At 46.9% G+C, this 21,621-nt stretch overlaps 2 protein-coding genes across 2 annotated transcripts; both read left to right on the plus strand.

The window, feature by feature from the left end:
* The first annotated feature begins 4,115 nt into the window (after positions 1-4,115).
* On the plus strand, positions 4,116-6,842 carry LOC134526113 (keratin-associated protein 10-4-like). Its single transcript, XM_063357617.1, has 4 exons — positions 4,116-4,459; positions 4,592-5,572; positions 5,765-6,034; positions 6,350-6,842. Exons 1-4 carry the CDS (start codon positions 4,116-4,118, stop codon positions 6,840-6,842), a joined length of 2,088 nt encoding a protein of 695 aa, XP_063213687.1.
* Positions 6,843-13,600: 6,758 nt separating this feature from the next.
* Positions 13,601-14,119, plus strand: LOC134525785 (proline-rich protein 9-like). The gene has a single exon (XM_063357002.1). The coding sequence runs from the start codon at positions 13,601-13,603 to the stop codon at positions 14,117-14,119; it is 519 nt and encodes a 172-aa protein (XP_063213072.1).
* Positions 14,120-21,621: the final 7,502 nt, after the last annotated feature.

Below are 21,621 nucleotides of genomic sequence, written 5' to 3' on the forward strand. Positions count from 1 at the left end.
AATAGAGAGAAATTGCTATGTCTTTCCCCCCCCCCCCCCGATTCTGCAACCACTCCTTATGAAAAGAAGTTTCGTCATTCTGTTTTTCTGTATAAACTTCCAAACTCATCTTTTCTTACTGAAATCTGCTTTCAGCCAGACAATTTCACCCTAGCAGCATTTTCTTGAGCAGATAACAGTGGATTTGATTAACATTTTCAGCAGGTTTATAAACTTCAAGTTAATCCCCTCTCTTTTACAGACTTTTTGTCCTTGTCCTGAAACTCCCTTGCAGGAGAACACCCATCTCGCACCACTGCAAGAGGTGCAGCTATCACTGTCCCACCTTTATCAGGGCTTTCAGTGGCAACAGGCTAGACAGGTAGAAGAGAGACGTAGTTGTTCAGGTTTACCATGAGGCTAGGAGCTCTTACCTGGGACCTTGGCCACTGCCGTATGCGATGCCGCAGTTGCTTCGCTGCTTCGATGATATCTATATGCAGAGCAGTTTCGGCTCCTGCCCGCCGCGTAGGCACTCAGTGAGCAAGATGATGTTTTAGCCCTCTAAATCCAGTGCTGAGACAGCAGGAGACATTTTGCAGATCATCCATGGGAATTACAGCAAAGCGCGAAGGAAGAAGATTATTACTCTTTCAAACCCTTGTCACCAAGGAGGTGTGAGAGCCAATAAACAATTTCCCTTGTGCAGCTGGTAGCAGTAATCTATTTCGGCAAATAGTAGAAAATCAACACCAGTAACAGGCTTAGATCTGTACAATCCCGAAGATACTTACCCAGCTCAGTATCAGCAAGTAAAGACAGTGAGCAGACACGGCGACTTTAACCTGGGATCTGCCTTGTATATTCAAGAGCCTGGCCTCCGGAGATGAGGTGCCCCAGGCACACAGACAAGCTGTCCTTTACTAACCCGGCCCTGCTCCGCCTCCGCCCTGTGATGAATTATTTGACTAATTATTTTTCATGGAAACCAGCTATTTCCACGGCTGTAGTGTAACCTCGAGTAAGCAAAGATGGCTTGCGAGATCACGTGTCCTTTCAGTGGGGCTGACGTCAGAGAAGAATTTGGGAAATGCATGGACTCCAGGCTCGCTCCCAAATAGTCGCCCAGTTATGGGTCAGTTTTTCTGTGACGGTAAAACATCCTCCAGCCCAACACATCATGCGGGCCATTAGAGACAGGATGGGATGTGGGATCTGGGGGATTCTTCTATTTTTAGCCGCGTCTGACCTCTTTCTGTCACCGCCGCTGTCCTGTTCAGGCGGGGTGCCGCTGGTGGTAGTGCCCTGACGTGCTTCTGGAAACTCTTATATCATCACTAGTCTCGTGATGTTTTGCATTTTCTCCTAAAGCTCTGACTCAAATAACATAACGCTACTCCATCGCCATGATGTTGCCTTTATCCCCCTGCAGTTGCACCCCTGAAGAGCAGACGGGTGATAGGACCCTTTTCCCTTCAGCCCACCGGTTTACCAAAATCAGCTGAACTATACTAAGGGTTAATTCAGATCACTGCGGTCAGCAGCAAACTGTCAGCCCAAGTGGTTACACATCTCAAATTTATTTATTTTAACTTAAATAACCAAAAGCTACTACACTGGACACCACTGTGCCCAGCGGCATGGACAGGCACATTTAAAGGGAGAATAGTGTGCAGGCACAAGAATGCACCTTCATCTCCAGATGATATATACCCTTGTCTCTGTACGCAAGTAATGCTGGTTCAATGTTTGTGTCACCAAGTGACTTAAGGCTAGTTCAGAGTGAGCAGAGAAGGAAGTTTCAGAGTCTTTGATCTCTCGCAGGCAGTGCGCTTGGTGGCTCTCCCTTCTCTCTTACAATGAGGGGTTTTCAGACAAGAACATCTTTACTTGACTGCAATTGTGGTAGGCAGAAAGCATTGACTCCATGCTGTGGCTGTCGTGCACGGTTCACTATCTTTCTTGGACGGTGTGTCTCAGTCTCGGTTTAACCCTCTGTATGACAGAAACGTGCAGAGCAAACCAAAAAGGGCCACTACCACGAACACTACAGTCAGAGCACCAAACACAGACGGGTCATCCCCCTGGAGCGTCGCTGCATAGAGATGGGCCATCATAGGAGATATCCTGGAAGGACTCTAAGTGACAGTGAAGGTTTTAACACAGTGTGAAGACTTCCCTGGCTGCCTAACTGTTCAAGGCCGGGTTGGACGGGGCTTTGAGCATCCTGGTCTAATGGAAGGTGTCCCTGCCCGTTGTAGGGGGGTTTGGAACTAGATGATCATTAAGGTCCCTTCCAACCCAAACCAGTCTATGATTCTATGAAATTTGGGTTATGCTGACATACTGCACTTGGTTGAGGATTAGAGATGTTATGAAGCTGCTCAGGGAACTTGGGTGTTCCCATGTACTGGCTGCACTCTCCAGCAGTTACAGGGGAGTGAGTGCTCCCCTCCATCTGGCACATGTGAGACCACACCTGGATGCTGTGTCCAATTTGGGGTCCACAGTGCAAGACAGTCTCCAGCAAACTGGAGCAAGCCCAGTGGAGACCACCAAGATGGTCCAGGGGCCTCAAGGAGGTGATGGGTGGGGAGAGGCTGAAGGACCTGCTCATCCTGAAAAGGAAAAGACTTAGGGGAGATCCTGGGGCCCCTTTCAGCTATCTAAAAAGTATTAATGGAGAGGCGTTTCTCAGAGGTGCCCGGAGACAGCGTGAGAGGCAACAACTGCAAGTTACAACAATGGAAATTCTGACCAGATCGTTGTGAATAAAGTTCTCAGTAGGAGGGATATTGTGTGCTTGTAAGAGCAAGCAAACTCGCACAATAGAGCAGAACAAAGTCACTTATGGAGTCCTATCACATCTGTAATCCTGGTCTGTATGGCTGTCTCAGGGGAAGGCGCAAGAAAATGCACCAAATCAACTTTTATCAAAACAAAGTTTAATCCCGAGGGGGATTGTTTCCAGGATGTATCATCAGTTCCTTGTTCCACATCCCCCATAGGAAATACGTGGATGAGGAATTCAAGCTTGCAGGCAGCAGTCATAGTGCCGCATGTACCACCACAGTGGCCAGGTTTCATTAAAAATTATAATGTAAGCAAGTAATTTAAGGATTGGAGGTGGAGCAGGTCTGGATTATTATAAATTTTATTTCCATACCCCTGAGGTGTCTCACTTCCGGAGACACGGACACTGAAATCATATAAAAGGATTCATATTGTAGTGTTTCTCAAGCCGTTTTGGTTTCATTTGCTAGTTGCTGTTGGTGAATTGGGTAAGTCTCTCTTGGCTTACTGGGAAGTAATATAGTGGCTGGGGTTATTTAGTTTTTAAATATTATCTGCAGAAGCAATGTAGGAGACTTATGAGTGCTTCTGCTTAGTGAGATTTGCGTACGGTATTTATCAAGCAGCTGAGGTAAGGGTAAATATTCATTCCATCTTCTACCAGTCTTTATTTGCTGTATGTTTTGCAATTGCTCTGTGTTCTCCATCAAGATACATCTCAGGGTAGTTGAGAGCAGACTAACCTCTCTCTTTCCCCAATGACATTGCTACCCTGTTTTAACCAGGAAATTATTGGGTTTGAGAAAGATCAAAAGGCAAGGCTAGGACTTCAAAGGAAAAAAGTGGGAGGGAAGATAAGAAGTGGAGACTCTCAGGCTGCAAGGGTAAGCAATGCCTGGAAGGAAGTCTGGATGAGAAGAGCTAGGAGAACTTCTATTGGAGAGGTGGGAAAGCAGCTGTGCTGTGAGCGTCAGATCCTTTCCTTGTGGAAGTTTTCTGGCATGAAGGCTCCACTCATGTCCTCTAGGTGAGGACCTACGTGCGGACAGGTCCATACCAGAAGCCTAGTAGTCTCCTTTACAGGTGGAAATAGGGAAGTAATGTCAAAGAGCTCATGCTAAACTAAGGGGAGCTGTGGGCAGGTGGGGGCTGTCGTGACTTCAGAACATGCAATATAATTTAGTTGGGTCCAAATAACACCACTTTTCTTTCCTGTTTTGAGAAGCTGTTTGAAATGTACATCTGTCTTTCCTTGTACATCTTTTCCTTGTGAAAGCTGAATGTCTCTGTTTTCCACAAAGTTTATTCCTTTCCTGCTTTCAGACGTTACCCCTCCCTCAAAGATGCAGTGCCAGAACGATTACCAACTGAGACAGCTCTGCCTTCCACCTCCCACAATCTTGGTGAAGAGTTTTCCAGTGAAAAAATGTGTTGATCCCTGTGGTGCTGGCTGTAACATCCAGTGCTTCCCTCAATGTGTGGATCCCTGCTGCTACGCTGGGGTTCCTCAGGGCACCACCACTTACGTGAACCTGAGTAATCTTGGTGTGACACGGGCTGCCAGGTGTGTGGATCCCTGCTGCCTCGGAATCACCACCTGTGCGCCTCCTTGCTGTGAGGAAGTGACCAAGTGCATCACCACATGTGCGGACCCATGCTGCTGCAAAGTGACCGAGTGCACGACCAGATGTGAAGATACGTGCTGTGAGGAGGTGACCAAGTGCAACACCAGATGTGTGGACCCCTGCTGCCAGGAGGTGACCAAGTGCACCACCACGTGTGTGGATCCCTGCTGCCAGGAGGTGACCAAGTGCACCACCAGATGTGTGGACCCCTGCTGCCAGGAGGTGACCAAGTGCACCACCAGATGCGTGGATCCCTGCTGCCAGGAGGTGACCAAGTGCACCACCAGATGTGTGGACCCCTGCTGCCAGGAGGTGACCAAGTGCACCACCACGTGTGTGGATCCCTGCTGCCAGGAGGTGACCAAGTGCACCACCAGATGCGTGGACCCCTGCTGCCAGGAGGTGACCAAGTGCACCACCACGTGTGTGGACCCCTGCTGCCAGGAGGTGACCAAGTGCACCACCACGTGTGTGGATCCCTGCTGCCAGGAGGTGACCAAGTGCACCACCAGATGCGTGGACCCCTGCTGCCAGGAGGTGACCAAGTGCACCACCAGATGCGTGGACCCCTGCTGCCAGGAGGTGACCAAGTGCACCACCAGATGCGTGGACCCCTGCTGCCAGGAGGTGACCAAGTGCACCACCAGATGCGTGGACCCCTGCTGCCAGGAGGTGACCAAGTGCACCACCAGATGTGTGGATCCCTGCTGCCAGGAGGTGACCAAGTGCACCACCAGATGCGTGGACCCCTGCTGCCAGGAGGTGACCAAGTGCACCACCAGATGTGTGGACCCCTGCTGCCAGGAGGTGACCAAGTGCACCACCAGATGCGTGGACCCCTGCTGCCAGGAGGTGACCAAGTGCACCACCAGATGTGTAGATCCATGCTGTGGACCTGTGACCAGATGCACCACTAAATGCGTGGATCCATGCTGTGACAGAGTGACCAAGTGCACTACCAAGTGCGTAGATCCATGCTGTAGTGAAGTGATTAAGTGCACCACCAGGCGTGTGAATCCCTGCTGTAGAGAGGTGACCAAGTGCACCACCAGGTGTGTGGATCCGTGCTGCGATAAGGTGACCAAGTGCACTACCAGGCGTGTGAATCCCTGCTGTAGAGAGGTGACCAAGTGCACCACTAAGTGTGTGGATCCATGCTGCGATAGAGTGACCAAGTGCACCACGAGGTGTGTTGATCCATGCTGTGGCAGTGTGACCAGAAGTACCACCAGGTGCATAGATCCATGCTGTGGAGGTGTCACCAGATACACCACTAAGCGTGTTGATCCATGCTGTGGAGGTGTCACCAGATACACCACTAAATGTGTGGATCCATGCTACGGCAGAGTGAACAAGTGCACCACCAGGTGCATAGATCCATGCTGTAGTGAAGTGACGAAGTGCACCACCAGGTGTGTGGATCCCTGCTGCCAGGAGGTGACCAAGTGCACTACTAAGTGTGTGGAGCCATGCTGTGGGCCAGTGACCAAGTGCACCACCAGGTGTGTGGATCCCTGCTGCAAGGAAGTCACCAAGTGCACCACCACATGCGTGGACCCATGCTGTGGAGGTGTGAGTGAATGCACCACCAGGTGTGTGGATCCCTGCTGCCAGGAGGTGACCAAGTGCACTACTAAGTGTGTGGAGCCATGCTGTGGGCCAGTGACCAAGTGCACCACCAGGTGTGTGGATCCCTGCTGCAAGGAAGTCACCAAGTGCACCACCACATGCGTGGACCCATGCTGTGGAGGTGTGAGTGAATGCACCACCAGGTGTGTGGATCCCTGCTGCCAGGAGGTGACCAAGTGCACTACTAAGTGTGTGGAGCCATGCTGTGGGCCAGTGACCAAGTGCACCACCAGGTGCGTGGATCCCTGCTGCAAGGAAGTCACCAAGTGCACCACCACATGCGTGGACCCATGCTGTGGAGGTGTGAGTGAGTGCACCACCAGGTGTGTGGATCCCTGCTGCCAGGAGGTGACCAAGTGCACTACTAAGTGTGTGGAGCCATGCTGTGGGCCAGTGACCAAGTGCACCACCAGGTGCGTGGATCCCTGCTGCAAGGAAGTCACCAAGTGCACCACCACATGCGTGGACCCATGCTGTGGAGGTGTGAGTGAATGCACCACCACGTGTGTGGACCCCTGCTGCCAGGAGGTGACCAAGTGCACCACCACGTGTGTGGATCCCTGCTGCCAGGAGGTGACCAAGTGCACCACCAGATGCGTGGATCCCTGCTGTCAGGAGGTGACCAAGTGCACCACCACATGTGTGGATCCCTGCTGTGGGGGCGTTCAGGCTGTTACGAAGTGTGTGGATTCCTGTCCCACCGCCTGTGTTACACAGGCCACCCCCCCGTGCAAGGGCATATGCACCCCTGCCTGCGGCCGGCACTACTCCATTGCATGTGCAGATGTTTGCTGTCGTAAAAGCATGGCTCCTTGAGGGGCTGCATGTCGGGGCTCCTGTGGTGGGGGCGATTGCCCTGTGGAGGCTCCAAAGGCTAAGGAATGAAAACGGTTTGCAGATCCCTGAACTTGTCAAGGTCTTCCTCACATCTTTGTTTTCCTAATGCCCTTCCTGTCCAAGGAAGAGTAAAACCTCAAATGGTTTTCCTTATGTTCTGCATCATTTCTACTATATTTACCTCAAGCACAATGTGTTTCCTTGTAACATGTAACTGATTTGTTTTGTGCCCCCAGGAATATTGCCTGGGAGAGAGATTCTGTAATTCTTCTTTGCACTGGTGTAGATGGAGGAATTTCTACGTTTATTCTTTCTTGCCATCTTCTCCTTTTCTTGTATGAAGCAATAAAAAAAATATTATTATCTAGGCATCAGTTGTCTGTGTTTCCTTCATTTTTGCATTCCCCCAGACTCACCCATTCTCCTTTTAATTTCTTCCTAAAAGCCCGATCTCTGTAGAGTGGCAGGTCCTGTTAGAATGCCTGAGAAAGTCTAAGGCAATAGCTGGAGACCTGGGACTCCTCTGGGATATCCCAGGTCGTTGCTGGGAGAGGGGATGCTGTACACCATGAGGAAGCACTGCTCTCCCATGGTTTTGAAAAGACTTTGAAAACCCAGCCACTTGCTGAAGTGCTCCTCCGAAGCTGGAGGAGCTCAGGGCCGGCTGTGTCTGCATCCTGCTGGCAGAAATGAAATGTTCCATTACAAGCAATGGGTAAATAAGCCACTAATGAGGGGAAGCTGAGCAGGTTGGGAGACCATGCCTCATAAATGTCACCCATGTGTAAGAGGTCCTAGCTCAGCCTTTTGCAATTGACTTCTATTTCCTTATCTCTGGTGGCAATTGGGCAAGCCTCATCTGTTGCGGAGATCGATATGGATTCATGCACCACTGAGTTCTGCAGAAATATTATTAGTGTTAGCAAGGTGTCTTGGACAATTCTGGTAAGCCTCCATGAATACCTGCTAAGAGGATCCCAGTGCTTCCTCCTTAGCCCCACATTTATTTGCCCAAGAGTGGGCAACATCCTCAGGGACTCGAAGTCGCCCTGTTACACATGCCAAGGGTATTGCTCTGCTGGTTTCCAGTGCAGAGGTGGTGCAGAATGGAATCGGGCTCAGCAGCAACCGCTGAAGGGAGTAGAGATGGGGAGACAGACTGCGGGGGAAGCTGCTGAAGCAGCAGACATGGGCGCAGCTCTGTCTGCGAGCACCCACTGGCTCCTTCTTTAAAGACGCCCCAGGGCACGTGGCTGGTGACTAACCTGCAATTATCACTGTCTCGCTTTTTCTAGTAGAGGAGTCCAACCAATAGTGGGACGTGATAAATCGTACCGAATGGATGTGGCGCTGCACGTGGTCTGGGGAGATCCGGCCTCACACAAATCGCCCCACCCTCACAGCCCTTCGGTTTCCGTCCTCCTCTCAACTGTTTGCGGCAAACCCTGGCTCTCACCACTGGTTGTACGGCTCTTGCCACTGCAGTGTCTGGACTTTGGCAAGGGCTCTATGCCTTACTTAAGCACAAACACCACACAATAGCAATTCCAAACCAATTGAGGCTTCCTAATTGTCTCTCTGTGGAGGTCCGATTTGTCTCCAAAACTCCTTTAAAAGTCATTGAAAGGTTCTGTGCAAACAACCTTTTCCTTTGCTCCTGCTCCCAAATCAAATGGAATGATCTTCTGGGAAATAACAAACTGCAGGTGGAAAAAATGGCATTCAGATAAGATTTTCCCTTGGCCTATTTCTCTGTAGCACCCTTCTGATGGCACAATGCTTGCACTATATTTAATCCTTCATATGAACATAGAAAATCAGATTTGAAAAGGCTGAGGCTATTAGCAGAGAGCAGACATTCCATCTCCAGGTGAACAACACAGGATTGTGCCCTAGGAAGAGAAACAGACTCCATTCCCCCCTGAACACCTGGATGTTTATACCACAGCTATGAAACTGTTAGCACAGTTTGGGAGAAAGTTGCTATTCTGCATAAGCAAATGCGGTAGGCCCACAGTTCTTGCTCTGTCAGGCAACTTGTTTTGAGCTCTAAAAATTATTTCTCAGAGATCAGGACACAGTTTTATTCAGAAATGTAAAAAAAAAAACAGCCTAAGGAAAGTTAGATACCCATTCTAAAATTTTGGGAAATCAAAGCAAATATCTACAATAGTCAGAAGGCAAAAGATAAAACAGACGAGGGTTTTTTCATGACCACAGCTAGTTCCTCTTTTTCAGATTTAATTGTGTTCAGATGCTCACTTATCATTCTTCACAGAGCACTCACCTTCCTGAGTAAACAGGAAAAGAGGCGGATAGTGCCGTATTTGGGTTCCTCCAGCCCCATAAGTAACGATCTAATTACTTGATCAAATAGTCCCTAGGGCATGGACTAGACAAGCCACTTGTTCTCATGTGAAGCTAATTACATTTTAGACTCAGCCTCCTGGCATCTCAGCTATGCGACGATTTCCAAAGCTGCCGGAGCCATCGACTGGCCGCCTGGAGACCAGCCCAAACTGGAAGGTGCCCTCGGTGCTGGATCACACCCTCGCACCTTCCCCAGGGAGTTGTGGTAGGGAATGACGAGAGGGGAAAGTCGGATGTAATGAAGCCCCAGCCTTGAAGATTTAATTGCAACAAAGTGCAGGAGAGTGGGATGGGAAGGCCTGGCCATGCTGAGAATATGGGGAGAATCCTTGATTTCTATGAAAACGCTTTGGTCACCAAAATGTGGGTAGTCTATAGTGTACTCTACGGGATGCTGCACGTAAGTTAAATGAAATCCCTGATGCCAACCAGTGCTGGATGCCACAGATGCTTGCTTAGGAGGCTTTTAGTTAACCAGGGGATGCAAAGAAATCCAGAAGTATCATAGTTTCAAAGCAAAGTGTTCAGCTGTTAATGAATTTATTTTTTCTTCTAGCATAAATCCAGCTGAACCATAGAATCATAGAATGGTTTGGGTGGGAAGGGAACTTAAAGATCATCTCCTTCCAACCCCCTGCCCTGGGCAGGGACACCTCCCACCAGCCCAGGTGGCTCCAAGCCCCGTCCAACCTGGCCTTGAACCCCTCCAGGGATGGGGCAGCCACAGCTTCTCTGGACAACCTGGGCCAGGGGCTCACCACCCTCACAGGAAATATCTAACATCTAATCTAAATCCAATCTAATATCTAATCTAAATCTCCCCTCTTACATTTTAAAACCGCTCCCCCTCATCCTATCGCTCCACTCCCTGAACAATGATGCATATCTAAACAGTTGCTCAGGGAAAAATTTCAGTTTGAGATGTTTCCATCCAAAGTCATGACATCTGCACATCCTGACATTTTGTATCTATGTTAGCAATCACGTTCCCGTGATCATGCGGTGTTTCATGTCTGCAGGCAAATTTGTTCATAGATGTAGGAAAATGGCTCCAATCTTGATGTACCTCCATCTTTGGTAGCTCTTGGTGAAATATGAAGTCCCTCTTGGATTATTTGGAGCCGAAAATATTGACCATGATTTTTTTTTACTAAATTTTCTGAAATATTCTGCTGAGCACCAGATTACAGTGCTCAGGGGGCTCCTCTTCTGCAGCACCTGACAAACTTCTGGGAAGGGAAGTCTCTCTCCTCCTGGGCTCCAGGAACCTCTTCTGGTTCTGATTTTGGCTCTATTGTGCTTTTTTCATTAAAGCGCTACCCATCACACCAGCCTCTGGTTCTACAAGAGACTTTAACACGTGCCATTTAATTAAAAAGATCCCAGAAGTGTCAGACTTGGAAAAAAAGATCACTTATTTTGAGCTCTTTTGCCAAAGGAGGATGGCCACAAAAGGATGTTGCTGTGGGGTCCTGACTCACTGAAGTTAATGTGACTAGTCAAATGACCAAATTGCTCATAAATGTAATAGAGATCCACAAATAAGTGTCAATTAAGAATAATAATCCAGCACCGTGATGTTCCCACATATTACCGATGCAGTTCAATTTGTGTCTCCTAAAATGTCTATTTCTCTTAGAAGTCGTTGCAATTTCTAGCTAATCAAATATAACAATAGGGTATACAATAACCCACTATAGAGAGGGAGATGTAGGACCGGTCCTCAGCACTGGTTTTAGAGGTGAGCCTGGAGCCCTAGGAAAGCACGAAGAACTGTACAGACCAGACTATGACAAACTCCTCAGTGAGATAAGTGTTGGAGGCTGTGGGGGAACATAAATGTACTGGAGGACAATTGCTTGCTCAGCATCACCCAGCAGGGTTAGGTTTAGGATGAGAAGATGGAGAGAGATTAATCTGTCAAAATATTAGACATTGAGCTAGTGTGATATCTGAGCTAGTTGCTCTCTGTTCATTTTACAGTCTGCAGGGTCTATTTGGTGCAGTCGTGGGTGTTTCTCCTCACCCTGAAGCAGATGTCTAACGCAAACAAATGCTGTACATGTCCTAATTTCTTCCTATCATCTATAAAAGCCACCAGTGCAGAATATGGGTCTGGCTGGGAGAAACCACAGATGATGCACCGAGTCCATCCAGCAAAGGAAGAGGAGTGGAAAGGCTGAATGAACCATGAGGTGATGCTGGGAGGATGTCAAGGGCAGCGCAAACACGTCAGCTCACACAGGCTTAGGACAGGAATTTCCCCACGTAAACACTGGAAAGGGACCAGTGCCGATGCCTGCAATTCTCCAGCGGGACTCCTGGTTTCCAGCGTAAACAGGATGCACTGCTCATGCTGAACAGGTTGGGGTTTGGGGTTTTTTTTTTGCCCATTTAGCATTTTTGTGAGTGATCTCACTGGGGAATTTGATCACATAGTCTGATGATCACATTCCAACTCCATGATTGGAATATCTCAGAGAGATAAAGATTTTCTGTGCTGTGGAGCTGAGTGAGATACCAAGGTCAGGAAAAGGCTTCAATATGCTAATATGGAGTCCTGGGCCTAAATTCTGATTAAACTGAAGCCGTTTACACTGCTCTGGCAGTGAAAAATGCCTTCAAAATGTGTAACCCTTTACTTTGCCCTGAATGGCTTAAAGAGGTCCTCAAGGTAACTGGAGTTGTGTCCCCACTGGCATTGCCAAGCATGAATGTTGTTAATACACAGTGGGGAAGAATGGGTTGGGTGTATTTGATGGTTATAAAAGGTATTAGAGAAAAAAAATACCTCAACAGTTTGTAGAAGTGCCGATGGCCCACTGTAGGATTAGCTGTTTCTTACCATGAGAATTAGGACGTGCTATTTCCCATAGTAAATCAGATCAATTGCCCATCTTGCCTAATAATAGCTGTCCATTCTTATTGCATTGAAAAAAACCTAAGGTATCATTCAGACATTTATGGAAATAAGGCGATGAAAATATCCAAGCGTATTAAATCTTTTTTGAAAAGCAATTAATCCAGTACCTGTTTTTTTTTTTAATTACTGTGTCATTCCCGTTGGGAACCACATGACGCGCAAATTAGGTGGAAGCAGAATTTGCTCAGGATCACATGTTTTTCCTGGAAGAGGGTTTCCATCAAAAATTAGGATGTAAACAAATATGTAAAGCATGTATAGGTGGAGCCTATTCAGGTAGTTAGTGGTCAGGTGTCCATACCCCTGGGCTCCCTTGTTTCCGGAGATGACGCCATGCAAGCCATATAAAAAGGTTTGCATTTTGATGCTCACACCAGTTCATTTGACTTCTCCCTCACTCACCTGCATTGGTGAACTGGTAAGTCTCTCTTGTATTTATCAGGGAATGATGTGATGGCTGTGTTACTTGGTTGTTCTGGTCAAAAGAACTGATCACAGGAGAGCTTTGCTTCTGGTGTTTTTGTCCTGGAATGGACGAGAGAACGTTCAACTCTTACTTAGAGTTTGCTCTTCCTTAAGTAGCTTGCAAATGTCTTCTCACCTCTTCAGAAACTGTGGCTGCCTCTCATCCTTCGTATTCTATCTTCATTAATTTTTTCGTACCTCATTAAGTCAGGAAATTAAATAAATTAGTGGATGCTGCAGAGTGAGACTTGGGACTTCAAAAGAGATGGGTGGGAAGAAGCATTATCTGGAAGAAGGAAGCTGCAGAACACCTGAGGGCAAAGCTGCAGGAGACACCTGGGAGAAGTCAAGATGAAGAAATGAATTGGAACTGGGAGCTGCGATGTCTGGGCCGACCCTTCTTTTATGAAAGGATGAGCCTGTTAATTCTGATACAACTCCAATGGTGTACCGTGATATACAGCTGGAGGATTTGGGATAGCGTCTGAATTTGTGGTCTTTGGGCTTTATCCTCGGGGATTAGCCGTTCAACGTCTGCACAAAGTGGGATGTGCTCTGTGGTGTGTGAGGAACTGAAAAAGTGATAAGGAAAAGACAGGCCCTGGAATGTCTGCTGATTTAAATAAGAAAATAAGGAAATCAACTATTTTCATGTTATGGTTTCTACAAAGTTTAACTGGGGGCAATTCTATAAAATTCAGGCTGTAAAATTTATGTCTGTAGTCTTCCTAACAGTGAAGCTTGCAGGTTCCCAAGGAACGAAGGAATAACCTGGCAGGTTAGTTGCATATGCCTGAATGCAGAGATCATTCACACGTGCAATTTCTTCTAAGAGCCCTTTTCTCAGTCCAACCTCTAACTGCTATACATGTTTCAAGAGCTCAGGTTGTGAATTGTGGTTTAAGAAGAAAGGATGAGAGTCCTGATTTTGTATCTCTCTTTTTATCTTTGCCTTTAGCTTTACCAGCCCCTCAGAAGGATGTCTTACTACGAGCAGTGCAAGCAGCCCTGCCTGCCCCCTCCCATTTGTCTGCAGAAATGCGGCAAGTGCGTGGAGCCCTGCAAGACGGTGTGCGTGGAGCCCTGCAGCAGCGTCTGCGTGAAGCCCTGCTCCACACAGTGTGTGGAGGTCTGCGCAACGCCCTGTGCCACCCAGTGCACCACCACCTGCAGCTCCCAGTGCGTGGAGCCCTGTGCCACCCAATGCACCACCTCCTGCAGCACCCAGTGCGTGGAGCCCTGCAGCACCCAGTGCGTGGAGCCTTGTAGCACCCAGTGCGTGGAGGTCTGCCCCCCTCAGTGCATCGATGTCTGCGTAAAGCCATGTGCCCCCCAGTGCCCATCCCAGTGCGTGGAGCCCTGCGTCACCCAGTGCTGCACCAAGTGCGTGGAGCCCTGCCCGCCCCAATGTGTGGAGGTCTGTACGACCAAGTGCGTGGATTCCTGCGAGACGGTGTGCCTGGAGCCCTGCAGCACCGGCTGCTCTCACCCCTGCTGATGGCCTCAACACATGAGCCTTGCATGCAGCCCTGATGCTTCAGTGCATTGCAATATCCACAGGCTCATGAGTATCCACGGCATGAAAACCAGGTTACAGACCCACCTGCGACGGACCAAGACCTCTCCCGACGTGGTTACCCCATGCTCTTTTTGTCTTGAAAAATCTATTTCTGAATGTTTCCAGCCTATATCTTTGTTTCCTATGATACTTCTGCTACTGCTATCTCAACACCTTTATCTTGGTAACTGCAGTTGGCCAATATTATACTGCTAGGCATTGTGGGAAGTTATTTAGCAATGGCTGTGCTGTAAGCAGTTGATGTTGGAAGATGTTTCCCCTTCTATTCCTTAATTCTCTTATTGTCTTTTAATGTATATCCTCTTGTCTTTTAATGTCTATCTGCAGCAATAAAAATTGACCATTGATGGCATAACGCGTCTTCTGTCTTTTTTTCATCTCCCCATTTCCATGTCTTCAGACCCAAGAACATTTTCCTTTAGTTTTCCTTCTAAAAGCTGTTATGGTTGTGGAGGATTTGTGCTTGCAATGCAGTGCTGTAAAGAGGGAGAGTGTACATTATAATGTGGAGCAATGTCTTCTAATGCCATAAACAAAACACCATCCCAGCAATACTTTTCTGAGAGATATAAAAAAAATAGCATTGTCCTAGTTGAAAATAATGATAGAAATTTAATTTTCACCTTTAATAATGATAGAATTTTGGTGTTTATACCTCTGAATTTTGGAGGCAAATCTTAGAAACTGTTAAAAGGTAAATTTAAGTGGAAGAAAGCCCCAGGTCCAAGAAAGAAGGAATTCTTGCTGAGATTTGAACTATTTCTTAAAAACATTCTGATGGAGACAAAAATGATATTTTTGATGGAGGCCAAAATGGTATTTTTGATGAATTCTCCCCATGATCCTCACTGACTAAATATAGAAAGTTGGCTTCAGGAGATGAATCTTTTTGCGGTTCAGGAACAGGTCCGAGCCCTGCAAGATTGCAGTTTTGTGCCCCGGTTTGCTGCAGACACTTCGTGTGGCTTTGGGCAGGTCTCACTCTTGTTATCTGTCTATTCCCCATCTGCAAGGAGGAGAAGTCACATCCCTGACTGATAGAGTGGTTGACATTTCAGGTTCATTAATGACTGGCAGGTATGATAATATTTTAATTCACTTATAAATACATCTTCTTTATTTGGAGTTAGAATTTTGAAACTGAAGGAGGCCCATTGTCTGGAGGGACGTTATACCCATTTAAATGCCGAGTTTCAGAGATAATGCTCCCATTGTCTTCCATAGTGTGCATGTGACTTGCTTACCTCTGTCTCCGTGACGGCCACACAATTTCCATGTCTGGGATGCAGAGAATTGCTATCCACCTACCGTATCATTATGGCAAGGGTGGAGAACATCTAATCTAGAAAGGAAAAGGGTTATATTTAGGTGTGTGTAAACACTGTTACCAAATCAGCTTTTAATGAAACCTTGTGTGCAGGTGTAGAGGGTTTAACAGATTCCTTTTTGTGTTATTTCTGTCAACACCAAAAGGTGACACCATCAAACAGGGATAATGATAGGTAAAACATGTCTCGGTAAGGCAAACAAATTCTATGCCTGAACACACCTTTCGGTTCACATAGACAAAACAGGGGGAGGTGGGCCAGATATTCAGCAGCACGAAAGTGGAGGTGAAGACTAGGAACGTCTAATTCCTACTGTTGAATGCAAACATTTGGGGATTGAGCCATGAATTCTGCCTCGCTAATAACTTCTTGCTGTGACAGCATCAGTGCCCACTTCCAGGCATGGAAAAAGTCTTCGTCAGGAAGTCATATGAAGCTACTAATGAGATCCCTCTCACAGGTTAGGCACCTATGACTGATTTCCAAGCATCTTCATCCAGCTCTATCAGCTGTGTTAGTCATTTAAATTCCTTTCTTCTCTCCCTCTCTGCTGCAAGTGTTGCACCAGGTGCAGTAATCATCGACGAGGGCATGCAGCTCTGTAAACCCTGGGGGAAGTGGCAGAAGGGACCTGCTGGTTTGTGCTCATCACGCTTCCTGTGCCTGTAGGAAAACGTGTTGCAAAAGCCCTGACACACTGCTCTCCTATGTGCCTGTGGTTAGGTCTGCACATTGCTGAGATTCTCCTGAATATTTACAACAAATTAGTGAGCTTTGATCTATGTCAACCATGAAGACCCTGGGAAATCAGGCAGGAGTGAGGGATGTTAAGATATGGGATGATGTTTTTTTCCATTAGCTCCCTTTGCTCTCCTACGCCCGGTGGAAGCCACGTCCATCATCTCTCCCAGTATCACATATCTGTAATGGAGACTGGACTGTAATTCCCAGGGCTGAATATGACCCCACAGGGCATAGCATTGAGGAATGCTCAAGGGAGGACTGAACTACTTCTCCTTTAGAGCTAAAGACAGTGTTTCAGTTGAAACATTTTCTCTGCTCCTTCCTCGGAAAAATTTCAAGGTGACCGACACTTTTCTGAAACATGGACTCATCCATGGAAAAAAGGAAATTCTGCCATAACTTCAGCAAGCTGAACCCAGTGTTTGTAAAAGAGAAGTTTTTAGTTGCTTTGGTGAAAAACTACATGAAAGTGCAGGAAAAAATAAAGGGGAAAGCTTTCTAATTTCTTGGCAATATAAAATGCTTCATTTCCCTTTTGAGGAAGGCAAATAGAGAAGGACAGAAGCAAAACCCAAAAACACAGACTGCCAAACACAGACCTGCTGCCCTTCCTGGGAGCTGGGATGCAGCACCCAGACCTGCCCTCCCCACTCTGATTTACACCAGCTGGAGATCTGTCCTGGTGATCACAAACAAAACTATCAGGAAACACCTAAACTGTACGCAAACATGATCTTCTCACTCCAGAGCAGATCTGAGCCGTCTCTCAAACCTGAGTTCAGCTGTGGGATCTTTGCCCAGGGTCGGGACAAGATGAATTATTAATAAATTAGCCAGCTATTACCAGATTGGGTGTGCCTTGCATTAAAAAAACAACAAATCCCCCGCACCTGAAAGAGGAGGTATCTCACAGACCTTGACTGAAGTCCAGGTGTACGGAGGTGTCAGTGGAGCAGGTTCTGGTTGTGAAAGATTCTGGTCATCAAGTTAATCTGTTGTCATCAGCTCCCAGGGCTGACTTCTAAAAGCATATAAAAGCCTCCCATTCGGGAGGCACTTTAACCTGAGTGCCTTCTTCTCCTCTTCCTTCAACAGCAGGAGACAAGAGGTGAGTCTCTCTAGACACTCTTAGCTCTGTATGTGGGGGTTTCTGTGCTCTCTTCTTGGGAGACAGGGTGATTATTTTTTTTCTTTATTTATCTCATAACAGTTTCAACTCAGCTCCCCGGCAATTTCACCTCTCTACAGGTAGAAGCCGTATTATGTTATTTTGAGACTTTCTGAGGCTCCAGACAGTGGCTTGCTGACTCTTTGGACCCACAAACCCTTATCAACCTTCATATTTTTCTTTCCAACTGATAAGAATCCTTGTGGATAACCATTGGGTATTATCAGCTACCAAAGGATGGCATCTACTGGCAGCTTGTTTTGCATCTGTTGAGCAGCCATGGGCTGATCACTGCAGTCTCCTGCATCTCCAGGGCTCTGAGTTTCACGTCTTTGTATAAAATCATATCACTGAGCAGGGGGATGGGTCACCTGTGTTAAATGGCCAGAGACATGGCTGCTGCTCTGAGGCTCTTGGCGAGCTAAGCAGAGATGGGGCTGTTGCCAGAAGGGATTTTTATCGAGCGATTTTTCTCTTTCAAAACCACATGCAATACTGAAATGTCACTTGCTTTCTGCTCTTCTTTGACTACTTTTAAATATTGCTGTGAGGTTCTCTTTGCTTTCTTCAAAACTTGCTTCACTTGTTAAAGCTGAAACGCTCAGAAAACAGTGAGCAGAGGGAAAGAAGGAAAACTCGTCTCGTTTCTCTTCCTTCTGCTTCTATAGCCATTTACCTGTGTTAGGATGGTGCTTGCCTCTTCTATTCATTTATGCTTATATACAGTTATGCCCTGAGGCCTCAGGAGAGTGGCTGATCTCCACAGAGGCCAACAGTGACAAGAGCCCAGAAGCACAATATGGAGCAGCTACAGCAAGCTGGAGTCACCAACACAAATTTGGTCTGAACAGCAGCACCCTCAGGGATTTCCAAGGGGCTTTGTTGTGGTTTTGCTGGTAGGATTAACTCTTAAAGGCTCTTCACTGTTGGTTTAATGTCAAAGCTGAAGAACTCAGTGAAACTATAATATCCAGAAAGAAGAAATGTGTAGGGCTTAAAATAACTGAAATGGCACCTTGGTTTTCTTCCAGGCTTAGCAAAGATGTCTTCCCACCAGCAGAAACAGCAGCAGCAAATACCTTCAAAATGCCAGGAAAAGTGTCCTCCAAAGTGTGTGGAGCAATCCCAGGCCCCCAAAGGGCAAGCCAAGTGTCCTGTGAAGAGCATCCCCCAGCAGCAGCAGCAGCAGCAATGCCCAAAGCAGAAGTAGCACTAACAGCAACGGCCACAAAGTGCCATGGAAGAGGCAAATGCTCATTTCCACCCTCTCCTTCTGTCTGCTGGCTCTGCCAGAATAGCTAGAAATTTGCAGCACGCCTCCTTTGTTTGTGAGCAGAAATTGCTTTACAAAGAGAGGCAATTCATTAATGTGGATTAATTCATCCTCTGCTATAAAAATAAAAAAATTGTGGGGCCATTTTCTTCTGATCTTTAATTTGGGACATGCTACAATAAAATTATAAGTAACCTCATTACTTGCTTCCTGATATTTTTTCACTTTACTAGTGTCATTCCTTCTATTTTGCTTTCTTTTATTAGACAAAGACTTGCCTTTAAACATGTACTTGTATACAAGGCACATGTACGCAGGGACCCATTCATGGTTGCCATTGAGATTTCCCAAGGAATTATTTTTCCATACTTTTATTTTACATAGTTCCAGACACCTGCAGTTATTAATATGATGACCAAGTGACCAGAAATGTGAAATGTCTACAGCAAACAGGACACAAAATGATTGCAATTTCTAGAAAGACCCTTTAAATTCAGGGTCCTCTGGGGCAGAGCTGCTGCTCAGGTGTCAAAACTGGCTCAGGATCAATGTGCTTCCCATCTCAGGGTGATCTTGTAAGTTGTTTTCATCCTCAACTGGAGCAAACCGGGGAAACTTGGTTTTATCTAAGACATAATATTCTGAAGTATATTCTTGTGGGTCTATCAAAACAGCTATCCTATAACCGCTGAGAGGAAAAGAGTCTCTGGAAGTTTTTAAGTCTGGAAGGAAGCTTTTGCTTTCTCAGAATGAATAGTTTTGGTTTTAAGAGAATCAGAAAGAGGATTCAAAATGTTTTGGTTTCTCAGCAGGACGTTACTGAATAGAAAATTAGTTCTGTTTTACCTCAAACCAGGACACTGAGCTAATTTATCTCCAGCCAGCTGTATGGTAGAGGAAAACAGTAAATACAGAAAATATCGGGTGATAGAGTATTAGTGTCTACCAGACAGACGTAAGCTTGCCCTGCAAACCAGAAGCTGTGTGTCTCAGTGCGATTCTGTGATCAGATGGTGTGGTTGGATGTATCTAATGCCCATCTAACAGGTACAGGGCCAAACCAGTGAGATTACATCGCTCCTGGCTCGTCTGAAGTGTGGGAAAAACTCGTTTGCTTGTGCTTGCAACCTGCCTTGTAGACCTGCCCATGGCTTATCTCTGCTGAAGGTCACAGAGTGGCTGTGAATATGTTTAAATTAGGGCAGGTTGACCATGGGGGCAGCTTGGTGTGAGCTGTGTGCTGTGCTCTGGGTTGGGGTGTCTTGCTGAGCAGCGTTTCAGTGCAATTAGTGTTTTGTGCAATTAGTATTTCAGTGCCATCGGCCAGCCCGTGGTCTGACATGGTGCAAGGACTCTTGCAGCTTCTCCAAACCTGAGCACCTGGAAATTAACACCAGACCCAGGGTCCCCTGCGATCACCCCAACTTCTGACTCCTGATTCACCCAACTTTGAGGTTAAAAAATGCCTGACTGTTACAAGCTGAGGCTCCTTTTCATCTTTTTAAGCAGATGCTATAAAAAATCTCCACAACTTGGTATTCAAAGTCATTTTTATTGTTGATTTTCACAGTGAAATAAATCCTGGATACAATATCAGCCTAAAATAATTAGAGATAAGTACCAAATACATACGCAACAACACTGTGTGGTGAAACGTGTTCCAGGGTGTAATTGAGACAGCACTGGGTATGCTTCCTCCTTTATCCTGTCTAACAGATGGAAGCCACGCCTGAGGTTAATCTATTTCAAAACATGTCTGGATTAGATTTAATTATCTATATATTTTCCATAATCACAGTTTGAGCTGTTCTTTTACACATCCTAGAAAATCCAAGGTGAGCTCTCTGAGGAAAACACTGATTACTACCAATTCAACTAAGCAGATAATTAAGTGGTGATGGCTCGTTTGTAAAAATCTTTCTATTTCCTCTAGCCCAATGGATTTTTTTTAATTTGCATAATATATTCAGCACTATGGATTCATGACTCAGAAAGTCTTGCTGCCATTGACCAGAACCCCTTAGCGGCAGGTTCTGCACAAACCTCAAATCCTATTATTAATAGGCAAAACCCCTAAGTGCAAGGTGGGCGATGGCATTTGAGTGCGGGGAGCTGAGCATGAAGGCATGAAAACACGAGGCAGCATGCGGGTCTGGACAAAGAGCTGTAAGTCCCTAATTGCATTTGGGTTAAATTTGAATATTCAGCTTAATAAACCCTGACTGGAGCCCCTCTGTGGTGAGGACAGGCTGAGGGAGTTGGGGTGTTCAGCCTGGAGAGGGGAAGGCTCTGGGGAGACCTTAGAGCCCCTTCCAGTACCTAAAGCGGGCCTACTGGAAAGATGGGGAGGGACTTTTTACAAGGGCGTGTAGTGATAGGACGAGGGAGAATGGTTTTAAACTGGAAGAGGGGAGATTGAGATGAGATATGAGGAAGAAATTGTTTGCTGTGAGGGGGGTGAGTTCCTGGCCCAGGTTGCCCAGAGAAGCTGTGGCGGCCCCATCCCTGGAGGGGTTCAAGGCCAGGTTGGACGGGGCTTGGAGCAACCTGAGCTGGTGGGAGGTGTCCCTGCCCAGGGCAGGGGGGTGGAATGAGATGGTCTTTAAGGTCCCTTCCCACCTAAACCATTCTATGACTCAAGCGTGCCATCATGTCCTTTGGTCTCTCTCTGGACCTTTAAAAGCCAGCGGGATCATTGGGAGAGGGCAGAAATTCAGGCCACTGGAAAGCTGGGTGCACATGCCTACAACACCACTTGAAGCCCTATTGTCTATTGAGGGTCCCGGCGTGTCAGTTAGCGCATGGCAGTTAGTATGGGATAACGCTAGCGTTAGCTGCAGGGGGAGCTGGGAGCTGTGCTTCCTAACAGAAATTCTGCAGTGAATAAAAGGGTGTTGGAAAATGACCT

The sequence above is a fragment of the Chroicocephalus ridibundus genome, chromosome 21 (genome assembly GCF_963924245.1).
Source record: "Chroicocephalus ridibundus chromosome 21, bChrRid1.1, whole genome shotgun sequence".
Classification (NCBI taxonomy): domain Eukaryota; kingdom Metazoa; phylum Chordata; class Aves; order Charadriiformes; family Laridae; genus Chroicocephalus; species Chroicocephalus ridibundus.

Excerpts from the sequence above, each read along its gene's own strand:
- LOC134526113 (XM_063357617.1), top strand. The coding sequence starts at position 4,116 with ATGCAGTGCCAGAACGATTACCAACTGAGACAGCTCTGCCTTCCACCT. Across the intron at positions 4,460-4,591 it reads GTGACCGAGTGCACGACCAG|CAGATGTGTGGACCCCTGCT; the intron begins ATGTGAAGATAC and ends CAAGTGCACCAC. Across the intron at positions 5,573-5,764 it reads TGCTGCGATAGAGTGACCAA|GTGCATAGATCCATGCTGTA; the intron begins GTGCACCACGAG and ends GTGCACCACCAG.
- LOC134525785 (XM_063357002.1), top strand. The coding sequence starts at position 13,601 with ATGTCTTACTACGAGCAGTGCAAGCAGCCCTGCCTGCCCCCTCCCATT.